The 13,413-nt window shown below is 34.8% G+C and overlaps 1 protein-coding gene across 1 annotated transcript; it reads right to left on the reverse strand.

Annotated features, from left to right (window-relative positions):
• Nucleotides 1–8,112: 8,112 nt before the first annotated feature.
• LOC8272514 (phenylalanine ammonia-lyase-like) lies at nucleotides 8,113–10,461 on the reverse strand. The gene has a single exon (XM_015716346.3). It carries the CDS (start codon nucleotides 10,339–10,341, stop codon nucleotides 8,230–8,232), a length of 2,112 nt encoding a protein of 703 aa, XP_015571832.2. The 5' UTR covers nucleotides 10,342–10,461; the 3' UTR covers nucleotides 8,113–8,229.
• Nucleotides 10,462–13,413: the final 2,952 nt, after the last annotated feature.

Genomic DNA, 13,413 nt, shown 5'->3' on the forward strand with positions numbered 1-13,413 from the left:
TTTCAAAGATAAATATTGTTACAATTTAATTTAAATCTCAAATGTTGAATAACTTATGCAGTTATTTTGAAATAAGTCTCTAAACTTGAATATTAGGCTTCATGTATGATCTCTCTTGCAAAATCAGTTAATGAGCATTTCTAATACATTTTATATACACATATATATTAATCTTTTTTTAAAGATTTAGAATCGTCTTATAGAACAAGTCTTAATGAAGTATTTATTCTTTAAATATAAAATAAAGAATTAGTTTGATTCTTCATATTTAGTTAGTTGCAATAAAATGTATTTTATCAATTTATTTTTTGTTTTATTTTTTTATTGACAAAAAAAAAAGAAAAAAAAGAAAAATCGTTATTATTTATAGAAATAAAAGTAAAATAAAAGATAAAAATAAAAAATAAATAACATCTTCTTACTTTTTATATTTAATTTTCTTAAAAATACTTTTTGTTGTCAAATAATTTCTTTTAAAAAAAAAAAACTGCCATTTGAATTGCTTTAAAGTGCATTTGAGCCAGAAGTCAAAAAATATTATTAAGGAGCATTTGATGGAAATACCTCCTTAATAAAACCGCTTGCAATAATAAAGTAGTTAACCTTTTTAATTACGAACAATAAACATTATAAAACTGGTAAAAATATCATCATTTTGGAATATAATAATACTCAAAAAATGAAATTGATATGCAAAAATGCATATCAATAGGTTAATAGAGTAATTTTTTTCTATTTTACCGTTAATTGATAAAATTATTTTCTTTATTGAAAAAAATTTAACTTTTTTTATTTTTCTCTAATTGATGTTTTTATTCTATTTTTAAAAGAAATGTCATCTACACCTGATTAATTAATATGTCACTTTTTTCCTTTTGTTTTTCCTTTTTGCTAAATTTTTTTATATGTTTTCTTTTTTATAATTAATCTTTAATATAACTATTTCATGTTTACAAATTATATCATGCAGTACACTAAGTTGTATCCAACATATTATATCATCATTTAGTTTAAAGGAATTGGATAATAGCATTATGAATAATTAAATAATAGCTTAATTATTAGAAAATAATACTAAAATCATGTCAAAGTCAATATAATTTAAATAAGCTAAACTAAAAAAAAAATCATACAATTATGATTATTTTATCATTAAATCCAATTTTAATATTCAAAATTCTCTCCCTCATTCCCAACCTTACTCTATTCATATTTCAGATCTAATAAATAAGAAAAAAAATCGAGAAAAAGTAATTAATATTTTCTTAGCGTATTAAATTGACATTTATTTTGAAAGAGAGTATTAAAGACCTTTTTATTGTATTATCTTTATTTTCTTTCTATTATTAAGACAGATGACATAATTTAAAAATATTATAAATATAATAAAAAAGAATAACTATAATTATATTATTGTGTTATTTTATTCAACTTTTAAAATAAATCTATTTTAATGCCTTTAAACCTATTTTGTCTCTTAAGTATTATTATTATTTTTTTTATTTTTTTACTAGCGTAGCAGCGGGTTATGTGACATGAATAAGAATAATTATATGATATTAAGGCCTTTTCTTTATTAATTAAACAGCTTTTATGTATGCATAATTAATGTCAATCATAGACTTCAAATAATTATTTTTTGAATTCTAAAAGAAAAGGTTGATGTCACGATTCCATCTATGGGTCCGTGATTGACACTAGAGAATGTGTAGATGTAAGGCCACTAAGACTCGTAATAAGTATGATTAATCGACATTTCAGATATGCATATATAAACATACTATTAAACCAATCCAACATGCCAGTCACAAGTTTCTAACTGGGCATTAACAACATTCCACAATTGTTATAGACCAAATTAAATATAATATATCAGGTTTACTACTGCAGAAAGTCTAGAATTTTTAAATTATTCAAAATACAAAAGTATAAATTAATTACAATAGGCCGATGGAGAAGGAAGTCACGCGGTCAAACGCAACATGGCGAAGAACCTAACTATCACAAAAAAAAAATTAAAATTGAGATTATCAACTTCGAGAGTGAGTTAAAATCATATAATCCTATAACAATTACAGTCTCCTCAATATAATATTTATTAAATCGGAATAACATGTTATATTATACTAAAATACGTGTCATGCCATAATTCAGAAAAATACAATTAAAATACTTATGGGATGAGTACCTCAATAGAACCCTAAACTCCAATCTATTAGCCATTCGGCTCTCTTATTCCAATAACACTGGTGCCCAGAGAGCAAAGCTCGACCAGGGTCCTTAAATCCAGTCTGGTCACTTAAATAGCCGGCGCCAAGAGAGCAATGCTCGACCAGGAAACTTTCCTTCAATAATCAAATTTCTCTAAGCTCTTTTATAGTTGACCAGGGCACATCACAATAATATTTTTTTATTACCTGTCTGTGATTTATATCGGTGTGCACGTACAACTCATCAGGTAGCATGTTTTACTACTGTCTCATCCCAAATCATAATCCAATCATAACCTTAATAATATGAAAAATAGCATAAATCGTAAGCAATTTAATATTATTTAATAATTTATTAAATATTAAAATTAAATAGCATCAAATATAGCGGATATATATATATTTTTTCTTTTTATACTGTCAACCTTAGTAAATAAAGTAAGATCCTTTACTCTGCACTAGATTTCATCTGCCCATAATAATATCTTCTTTCTTTATAACAAACTTATTTTTATTTCTTCATTATGTTATCATGATTCTTTTAACCAAAAAAAAAAAAGAATTTAAAAATTATTCCTCAGTTTTTTTTCTTTCTTTAATATACATGTTCCATTTGTGGAAAAAAAAGCATGTACATATATAAAAATATTTTAAATGTATTAAAATAGAATAAAATAACAACAGCACTATTATAGTTATTTTTTTCTATTATATTTATAATATCTTTAAATCATATCATTGTCTTAATAATAGAGAGAAGTAAAAAAAATGTAATAAAAAGAAGGAACTTATTAGAGATTTATAACTTTTAGGAACAATATTAATAGTAGACAATAACAATAGTAATTTTTCCTTAACATTGAAAAGAAGAAAGCTTGTCTTTCTAGCGTTTTAGTCTAACAATAAAGTAAAATAGTTCTAAAATAAGAAATTTTATTACAATCCATATGTATATATAAATGATATATCGCACCATTTAAAGATAATTAATTTTTAAATATATTTTTTCTATTATATGTGAAGTTATTAACTTATGTTACGAGATACATACTGTACTTATATAGGTATTGTATAGGTATACTGTTTGATATGTATATGGTGTAGTATGGTAGAAGGGTGGTCATATATATTTATTGTTTTGGTTTCATTGGGAGGTAGGGGAAATAGAATTCTTCTCAACATGGTATCAGAGCAAGGTGAGCGGCGTAACGGAAGCGTGGTGGACGCTTAATCCACAGGTCAATGGATCGATCCAAAGGAAATACAGTTTATTTCGGGGTCCAAGAAAATATATTTTTTTTCGAGACGTGTATTCGAAGTGGGACGCGTAGCTCTCTCCAAACCCTAAGTTTTTTTTCTTTCCTCTTTCTTTTCTGCATTTTTAGGGATATGGCCGACGGCGGCGAAAAATCTTCCTCCAGTCGTGCCATTGGCAGTGATAGGAAGATCGATGTCTTCTTCTTAGGATCCTCAGATAATCCTGGTAATCTCATTACTCCGATTCAGTTGAATGGAGACAACTACGATGAATGGGCAAGGGCTGTACGCACAGCTTTGCGAGCGAAGCGCAAGTTCAGGTTCTTGGATGGTAGCATCGAAAAGCCAGCAAAACACGATGTCAAACTGGATGACTGGTATACTATGGACTCGATGCTGGTGGCTTAGCTTATGAACACGATCGAGCCTTCGATTCGGACGACGCTTTCGTTCTATGAAGATGCTCGTGAGTTGTGGGTTGCTTTAGAGAGGTGATTCTGTGTCGTTAATGGCACCCGTATTTATCAACTGAAGACGTCTATGGCTGAGTGCAAGAAAGGCAAAACGGAATCGGTGGCTTCGTATTTTGGGCGGCTGAGTAAAATCTTTGACGAGTTGTTGCTGTATATGGTGTTGCCCCGATGTACGTGCAGTGGGTGCACTTGTGGCGGCTGCAGGTGTCGTCTGGCCACTCAATACCAGACCCTCTTGCAGGAGGATGAGCTTCAGTGGTTCTTTGTTGGTTTAGATGGTGCATATGCTTCGATACGGTCTCAAATTTTGAATCATGATCCTCTACCTTTTGTGGACCGTGCGTACCAAATTGTGGCTCAAGAAGAACATCTGCGTGGTGGTCACAAGGACGATCGTGAGACGGTCATGGCTTTTAGGGTTCAATCTGACCCTAGAGGTAAACCAAAACTTACTGCTCATTCCAAAAAAATTTGTGCTAATTGCAATCGTGATGGACATGATGAAAGCACGTGTTTTCAAATTCATGGATTTCCAGATTGGTGGGGGGATCACCCTCGTGGTGGCCGTGGGCTTGGTCGTGGTGGCAGAGGAGGACGTGGTGTCATGGCAGGGAGAGGGCGAGGAGGCATGGCTGCCAGGGCAAACAAAGCCACTGCTAGCACCTCGACACAACCGCAACAGACCTAGGGACACCCGTCTAGCACCGCAGAGCAGGCTGGATTATCGAACATAACTCCGGAACAATGGCAAAACATTCTTGATCTTCTCAATCTGCCGACACCCAAGGATATACTCTCTGATGAGTATTCTTGGATTTTTGATACGGGGGCAACACACCATGTAACAGGGAGATTAGATTGGATGATCGATGTGTGGAAAATTAACTGCTGCCCTGTAAGCTTAGCAAATGGTAGTAGTTCACAAGCTACTCATGAAGGGAGTGTGGTGTTGCCAGGGATTCTCAAAATTGACAATGTGTTATTTGTTCCCAAATTTGATTGTAATCTAATTTCTGTTACACAGTTGCTAGATCAAAAGAAATGTATTGTTCAAATAACTAACACATTGTGCGTTATACAAGACCGAACCTCGAGGCGGTTGATTGGAGTAGGTGAACGCGAAGATGGACTTTTCTTTTTCCGGGGTGTGCCTCAAGCTCGGACTCTAGCTCTTTGTTGTGGAAGCTCAATGGAGTTGTGGCACCAGCGGTTGGGACATCCGTCAGAGACTGTGCTTAAGAAGGTTCCTAATGTGAGTCTATCTAGTAGGTTGAATAAAGATGGTTGTGATGTCTGTTATCGTGCAAAACAGCCTAGAAAGAGTTTTTCAATTAGTAACAGTAGAGCTGGTAGACTTTTTGAACTCGTACATTGTGATTTATGGGGACCATATAGAACTTCGTCCACTTGTAGGGCATATTATTTTTTTACTATTGTTGATGACTGTTTGAGAGCAGTTTGGGTTTATTTGTTGTTTAATAAATTAGAAGTTGAATTATCATTTATGAATTTTGTGGCCTTGGTAGAACAACAGTTTGATCGAAAAATCAAACGAGTTCGTAGTGATAATGGAACCGAGTTTAACTGTCTGAAAAATTACTTTGTGAAGAATGGCATAATTTTTGAGACATCATGTGTGGGTACCCTGCAATAGAATGGTCGGGTAGAACGTAAACATAAACATATCTTGAGTGTAGAACGTGCTTTACGTTTCTAGGGACACTTGCCGATAAAATTTTGGGGGGAATGTGTGATGGCAGCATGTCATTTAATTAATCGTACGCGTTCCAGTGTATTGGATTTTAAAACTCTTTATGAATGTTTGTTTGGAAAGAAACCTGATTTAAGTGCAATGCGAGTGATGGGATGCTTGTGTTATGCTCATAACCAAAAATCAAAAGGGGACAAATTTGAGAGTAGGAGTCGTAGATGCATCTTTCTAGGTTACCCATTTGCTAAAAAGGGATGGTTGTTGTATGATTTAGAAAAAAAAGAGTTACTTATTTCACGTGATGTTGATTTCTGTGGACATGTCTTTCCATTGGCTGGGAGCAATGTAGACCAGGATTCTCATACTGTAGGAAGTGATGCGAGCATGCAATATGATGAGCTTGATGAGGGGAGATGGGAACAGCAGGAGGTGGTGTAACGGGAGGTAATGCAGATGAGGTTAGTGTACTACCGAATTCTGGCAGTGACAGTACTGGTCTTGAGGCGGTGGCGGTATGTACAGATAAATTTAGTATAAAGACGGATATGGGAAAAGGAAAGTGAGTTAAGATTCCAAATTCTCGCTACCAAGGTTTCGTTACACATATAATTGTGAAAAAGAAAAGTCCATCTGAACGATCGCTCCCTTCGTCGACTACCTCAGGTACTCCTTATCATATTTCTCATTATGTATCTTGTGAACGGTTTTCAAATAATTACAAAAATTTGTGTGAGTGTACACCACCTAAAACATTTAGAGAAGTAGTGAAACATGAAGGTTGGAGACAAGCTATGACAGAGGAAATTAGAGCATTAGAAGATCAAGAAACATGGGTGCTGCAAGAGTTACCTCTCGGGAAGAAAGCTCTAGGTAGTCAATGGATATATACGGAGAAATGAGATGCAGATGGAAATTTAGTAAGATTAAAGGCAAGGCTTGTGGTTTTTGGAAACCATCAGGCAAAAAGTATTGACTATACTGAGACTTTTGCCCCTGTGGCCAAAATGGTGACTGTACGGACATTTCTGGCAGTTGCAGCAATCAAGAATTGGGAAGTACATCAGATGGATGTTCACAACGCCTTTCTACACGGTGATCTGAAAGAGGAAGTTTACATAAGGATACCTCCGGGATTTGAAAAAAGTGACAACAAGAATGTAGTGTGTAGAATGAAGAAGTCGTTGTATGGATTAAAACATGCACCTAGATGTTGGTTTGCTAAACTAGCATTGGCTCTAAAAAGTTATGGCTTTAAACAGTCTTATTCAGATTACTCTTTGTTTACGATGACTAAGGGTAAAATCCAGATCAATGTTCTTGTGTATGTGGATGATATGATAATTGCAGGAAATAATAAAGTGGCATTAGCAGTATTCAAGGATTATCTTGGAAAGTGCTTTAAAATGAAGGATTTGGGACCTTTGAGATATTTTCTGGGGTTGGAGATAGCAAGGAATAAGGAAGGTATTTTCATGTGTCAACGGAAGTATGCATTGGATATTATATCTGAGTCGGGTCTGTTGGGGTCAAAGCCAGCAGAATTTCCTATGGAATTTAATCACAGATTGTCTTTAGCCAGTGGGAAACTACTCGAAAATGCAGATCGATACAGGCGGTTGGTGGGTCGACTTATTTATCTCGGCGTGACTAGGCCAGATTTAGCGTACTCTGTACACATTTTGTCTCAGTTTCTGCAGGATCCACGGGAAGAACATTGGGAAGCTGCTTTGAGAGTTGTCCGTTATTTGAAGAACCCGAGGCAAGGTGTGTTACTAAGGGCAGATAGTGAGCTGAGTTTGGAAGGATGGTGTGACTCTGATTGGGCTAGTTGCCCGGTGTCCCGCAGATCGCTGAGTGGATGGTTTGTGTTGCTCGGTCATTCACCAATCTCCTGGAAAACCAAAAAGGAGGCGAGTATCGTTCAATAGCATCTATTACATGTGAATTAAAATGGTTAAAGCAATCGCTAGGAGATTTAGGAGTCACGGCTTTGTATCGCTCACAATCCAGTTTTTCATGAGCGCACTAAACACATAGAAGCCGATTGCCACTTTGTTAGAGATGCAATTTTAGAGGGCTTGATTGATCCATCATATGTTTCTATGAAGGTTCAGTTGGCGGACATATTCACGAAAGACTTGGGAAAGTCACAGTTTGAATTTTTGTTGGCTAAGTTGGGCGTCCGAGATTTGCACGCTCCAACTTGAGGAGGGGTGTTACGAGATACATACTGTACTGTATATATGTATTGTATAGGTATACTGTTTGATATGTATACGGTGTAGTATGGTAGAAGGGTGGTCATATATATTTGTTGTTTTGGTTTCATTGGGAGGTAGGGGAAATAGAATTCTTCACAACAACTTATGTTACTCATTTTTATTAAATGTGTCGGTACAAAAAATTTATTTAAAAATTTCTCTAGAATGATCTAAATTATATATTAAAAACAAATAAGACATTTTGAAAATGAGGATTTGTTATTACTAATTAAGTTCAGATACAGACATAGATCTCGTACAATTGTATGAACAAATAGAATGATGTAAGATTTCCTATGATTACATAAACATCGCAGCTACATAATAAATGATGTCTCTTTCCAATCTGTCAAGCACTTCAACAAGACTTCTCCTAACTTTCCTTCATTAACAGCCTCGTAAACTTTCTCAATATCCTCTCCAGGACTCACTTTCTTTGCTCCACTGAGAAGCTCGGTCCCAACTTCACTTCTCACAAATTCATATATAGGATAAGTCCTGCATTTCTTGATCCGGTTTTCAATGCCAAATTCTCCTTTGTCAAACTTCTCTCTCGCTTTCGACACATATTCTCCTAGTCTTGAATTTAACTCTTCCATGAAAACTGGTATCCGCTTGAATATTGTGAAGGCATTTTCATCAGAATTACCTGATTTAGAATCGTTAAGTGCTCTTTTAACAATTACTTCTTGCAGTTTAGGCAAAAGGGCATAAGAAGGATTTGTTGGGTCGTCAAGATAGGAGAAGACAGGTTGATGCTGAACAACTTGCAGGAGTTCTTTCTCGCAGAAACGCGATTCGAGTAGCGATCCCTCTTCAGAAATGTAAAGGGTTTTTCTTACTACTTGTCGCACGACTTGTTTCACAACTTCCTTCATGTTCTCCTCCAAATGCCTTAGATCAATTGCCTGGCAAAGTCCGACCATGAATGTCGAGGACATGAGCGTCAAGATCTCAATGGCTTCAGCGCTTTTTCTTGCTGAAATCAAGCCAAGAGAATTCACATCTTGATTGTGCTGTTCAGCGCTTTGAACATGAGTAGTTACAGGATTTGCCAAGTACTGAAGCTCTGAACAGTATGAAGCCATGGCGATTTCTGCTCCTTTCAATCCATAGTCTAAGCTTGGATTAGGCCCTCCACTCAAATTTGATGGCAGCCCATTGTTGTAGTAGTCACAGACAAGTTCCGAGAACTGAGCAAACATCAGCTTTCCTATTGCTGCAATAGCAATCCTGAGATTGTCCATCGAAACACCAATAGGTGTTCCTTGGAAATTCCCCCCGTGAAGTGCAAGATCACGAGCAACATCAATCAGCGGATTATCATTGACAGAGTTGATTTCCCTCTCAATCGAATGAGTGGCTGCCCGGATAACCTCAATCTGGGGACCCAGCCATTGTGGTGAAGTTCTTATCGCATATCGATCTTGCTTAGGCTTCGTCAGCGGGTCTTTCTCGTGACGGATTTTTGCTTCTTTCATGTAATCGCTTTCATCTAACAAGTGTTTCATGATAGCAGCTGCTTCGATCTGGCCAGGATGATGCTTGAGCTCATGAGTAAGAGGATCTGTGTACTCTGGCTTGCCATGCATTACCTCGCAGAACAAAGCGGAGAGAATTTCTGCAAGAAGCGCCAAAATGTTTGCATCGAAACAAACAGTAGCAGCTACCGCTGAGCCAACTGCAGTTCCGTTGACAAGAGCTAAACCTTCCTTCGCTTGTAGCTCGAAAGGAGCTGGAATCCCAGCTCTGTTCAAAGCTTCTGTAGCAGTAATCTCTTCACCTTCAGGTGTGACCACCTTGGAATTATGACGGCCGGTTAACAAGCCAGCAATGTAAGACAAGGGTACAAGATCACCAGAGGCTGTAATAGTCCCTCTTAGAGGCAGTCTGGGGATCAAATTTTCATTCATAAGCTTGGAAATGGAATCAAGAATGTCCCAGCGAATGCCAGAATAACCTTGCATTAGGGTGTTGGCGCGAACAAGCATAGCTGCCTTGGAGTAACTGGTGGGTAGATTCTCTTTGCCGATTACTCCAGCATTCAGGAACCGAATGAGCTCTGTCTGAAGATCGGCAGTTTTATTAGTCCTTCTATGAGAAGTGGCACCAAAGCCAGTAGTGACACCATAAGTATCAGTCCCGCGGGAGATGTTATCAGCCACCCATTCTGCACTCTTCGCCACACGATCACGAGCAGCGGCCTCGTCAAGGCGAACCTTAACTTCGGTCCGACGAGAGATGGCAGTGACTTGAGCAACAGTAAGGGTTGTGCCTTGGATGTCAACAGCTTTAGCATTGGCAAATTGTGACACCATTTGACATACCTCATCAAAATGGGAAGATTGGAGAGACTCTGCAGCCTTCTTCCAATGTGGTGGGGAGGTTACAAAAGAATCTGTACAAATAGATTCAATAGAGGAGGCCATTGGCGACAAAGAAAGCAAGGGAAAAAGGCAATTTCTTCTGGGTGTTGTATGAGCAACAGCAAGTGCTAGACTACACTGCACTTTGTTCTGGTTAGTTAGCTCTGATCTTGAAACGAAATATGCAATGTCTACTTATAGCTATAGAAAGTATGGTTGTTGGGCTATAACAAGTGGGAAAGGGGTGCGTCAACGGTCCAAGTCTTTTTAGATTTTCTTTCTTTTTAACAAAAGCTTCAGTCTAGTGGACAATATTACATGGAAAGTGAGTGGAAGTTTGTCAATACTTATGCAGCCTTCATATCAAGGAAGAAAACGTGGTATGGTTGGTGGGTAAATTGTTATTATCTTTTTTTATTTTTAATGTAGGAGTCTGAACTTGACCACTGACCCAGAAATAGCCTCCACTTAAAAGCACCTTTTCTTTCTCTATTAACAAAGAGATCGAATTCTTAACCAACCTGAATATGTCTTTTAGCTATCCTACTGTGTGCAAGGCTTTAAAATTGTGGTGAATGTGAAAACAAAAAGAAGTTGCTTACTTGCCACATTAAAGGAAATTTCCTGAACATTGTTTCCGTTTCCATAAGTTAAAGACTTTCTCATCACTTCAGAGGTCATCACTAGGAAATTTTAGAAAGTACTTTCTAAGCAGTGACTAAGTAAGTCTTATAGATGTTATTTCATATAAGATCATTTATTTCATATCAAGTCATATATGTCCATAATTATGTGAAAAGAAAAAAGAATATTAAGTGAAATACTATATTATATCTTTTTAGAGGTATCAAAATGGGAAATGCAAAAGAAAAACTATATGTATATACCGTAGCCTTCTGACCCGGTCCCATCATTGTTTGCAACTAATATTTGGAATGATGAGTTGAACAACAGTGGTGAGCACCGTGTTCAGCCCTACTTCATAGATCAACGAATATTTCCGGTTTGATTTTTCGGTACAGTTTGGGATTTTCAAATTCCATACTCAATTATTGAATATCAAAGTGTTACATTTGGCATTAGAGCAAGTATTTTTTAATGTCCGATCTGATTGAATTCTGTTGAAATAAATTTGAATATGGATATTTTTTTATATCTAATCCGATCGAACTTTATTGGAACAAATTTGGATAATAATAAACGAATTTGAAATTTAAATTTAACAAGTTCGGATTCGACCATACAAATACACGTTATCCGAACTTTATTATAACCGGTATATGGTACCCAAAACCACTATCCGTTTATCCAAACAGGTATTTTATAAGGTATTCGTGGATACCCTACCTAAACCTTTACTTTCTTTTTGTTTCTTTGAGCTAATAGCCTGTCGTGTAGGTCTCTATTAGACCCATTAAAAAATATTTTTTATTATTTTGTTTCTCATAAATATTGAATTTTAGACCTTTTATTAAAGCAAGATCATTCTACTATTAAGTCATTTGATGGTTTTTTTATAGAAAAATATTTGCATATATATATATATATATATATATATGGTAGATAAACCATTTGAATATGGAGTTGAAAAATATACAAGTTATAATAAATATTTTATTTTATTTTATTTTTATTATTTATAACATTATTTTAAATTTTATTAAATTTATACTTAGTTTGTATTAATATATAGAACACTTAATGTTGAATACTTAGACTTGATTAGTTTATGTTTATAAATTTTTATTTTCACTAATTTAAATTATTATAAACGGATACCCATTTAATTATCCGAATATTTAATTTAAACAGATTTTAATCGAGTTCAGATAGTATGCAGATATTTCTATTAGGATTTGGAACAGGTTCAGGTAATATGGACAACTTTTTAAACGGATTTAGAACGAGTTTGGATAAGTATTCTTAAAATGGACGTGGATTCAGATAGTATTAAACAAACGGCTATTTTTATTCTTAGATTTTTTAATTCAAAACCCCATGATACACCCACATGGTCACATGGGAGTGTTGAGTTATGCTTGATGTCATGTAATAATATTCAACCTTAATTTTAATTTTTCCAAGAAAACATCCAAATATTAGTAAACAAATGAAAAGTCTTTTGAAAATAATGATAGTGAAAGAATGAAAGAAATAGAAAAGTTCTTATGTGAAAATAAAGAAAATGAGTAGTTTATAAATTGGTAGTGTATGAAATCAAAATGGTCCAAATCAAATGCGTTTTGTACATGTGAGGCCCAAGGCTTTTCGGCCCACCAAAAGTTGCCAGATATATATACGTATATAGTAATGCTAACTTTCATTTTTGGTACTAATTGACAAACAGGGTGCAGATTTGAGTTCATGCTCATACAGGTTTGGGTTGTTTCTATTTTCCTTATTTTCTTTTTGGGTCTTTTTGGACAGGTTTAGTTTACTCAATTGAATTTTGAGTTATTGAATTAAAGTTGATGCAAAAATGGTTTAAGTTACATTGAATCTATAAATGATTGTGTATATTTATGCGTAAGGGCATGAATTTAGTGGCAGCTGCAAATCCAGTTCTGCCCTAACTCTCACTTTCTTTTGTATCTTTTTAATGTCATTTTCTTCTGATTTGTAGACTTTAGTTGCCTTTGGTGATTCTACTCTATTTCCTTTTTGAAGTTTTCTCAAAAAGTTTTCCAGGATGGCATCTTTAGGCAGAATCATTTTTATGTTCAATTCTTCTTGCAATATACTCTCTGTTTCTTTTCTTTTTTTTTTACAAAAGAAAAAAGAAAAGCTTACCCAATAACATTTACTAAAATTGATTGTTCTCAATAGTGATGTATAAAAAAGAAAATTGCAATATTCTTATGATTTTATTTACTTTGACAAGAAAAAAGAAATCATGTTTGGAGATAATTATTTATACAATTTGAAAGAAGTTTTTCATATTTTTTCAGATTTGCTCCACAATATAGGATCAAAAAGCAAAAATAAATAAATAAAATTTAGAAACCCTAATAGAAGGAAAACTAATTTATGAGAATCTTTGCATGCCCCTGTCAAGTTGAGGTACTGTAAAATTTGATGAACTGAATACTTCAAAAGAAAAACTGTAAATTCTAATACAATTCGTTATTATTAACT

The sequence above is a fragment of the Ricinus communis genome, chromosome 3 (assembly GCF_019578655.1).
Source record: "Ricinus communis isolate WT05 ecotype wild-type chromosome 3, ASM1957865v1, whole genome shotgun sequence".
NCBI classification, from domain to species: domain Eukaryota; kingdom Viridiplantae; phylum Streptophyta; class Magnoliopsida; order Malpighiales; family Euphorbiaceae; genus Ricinus; species Ricinus communis.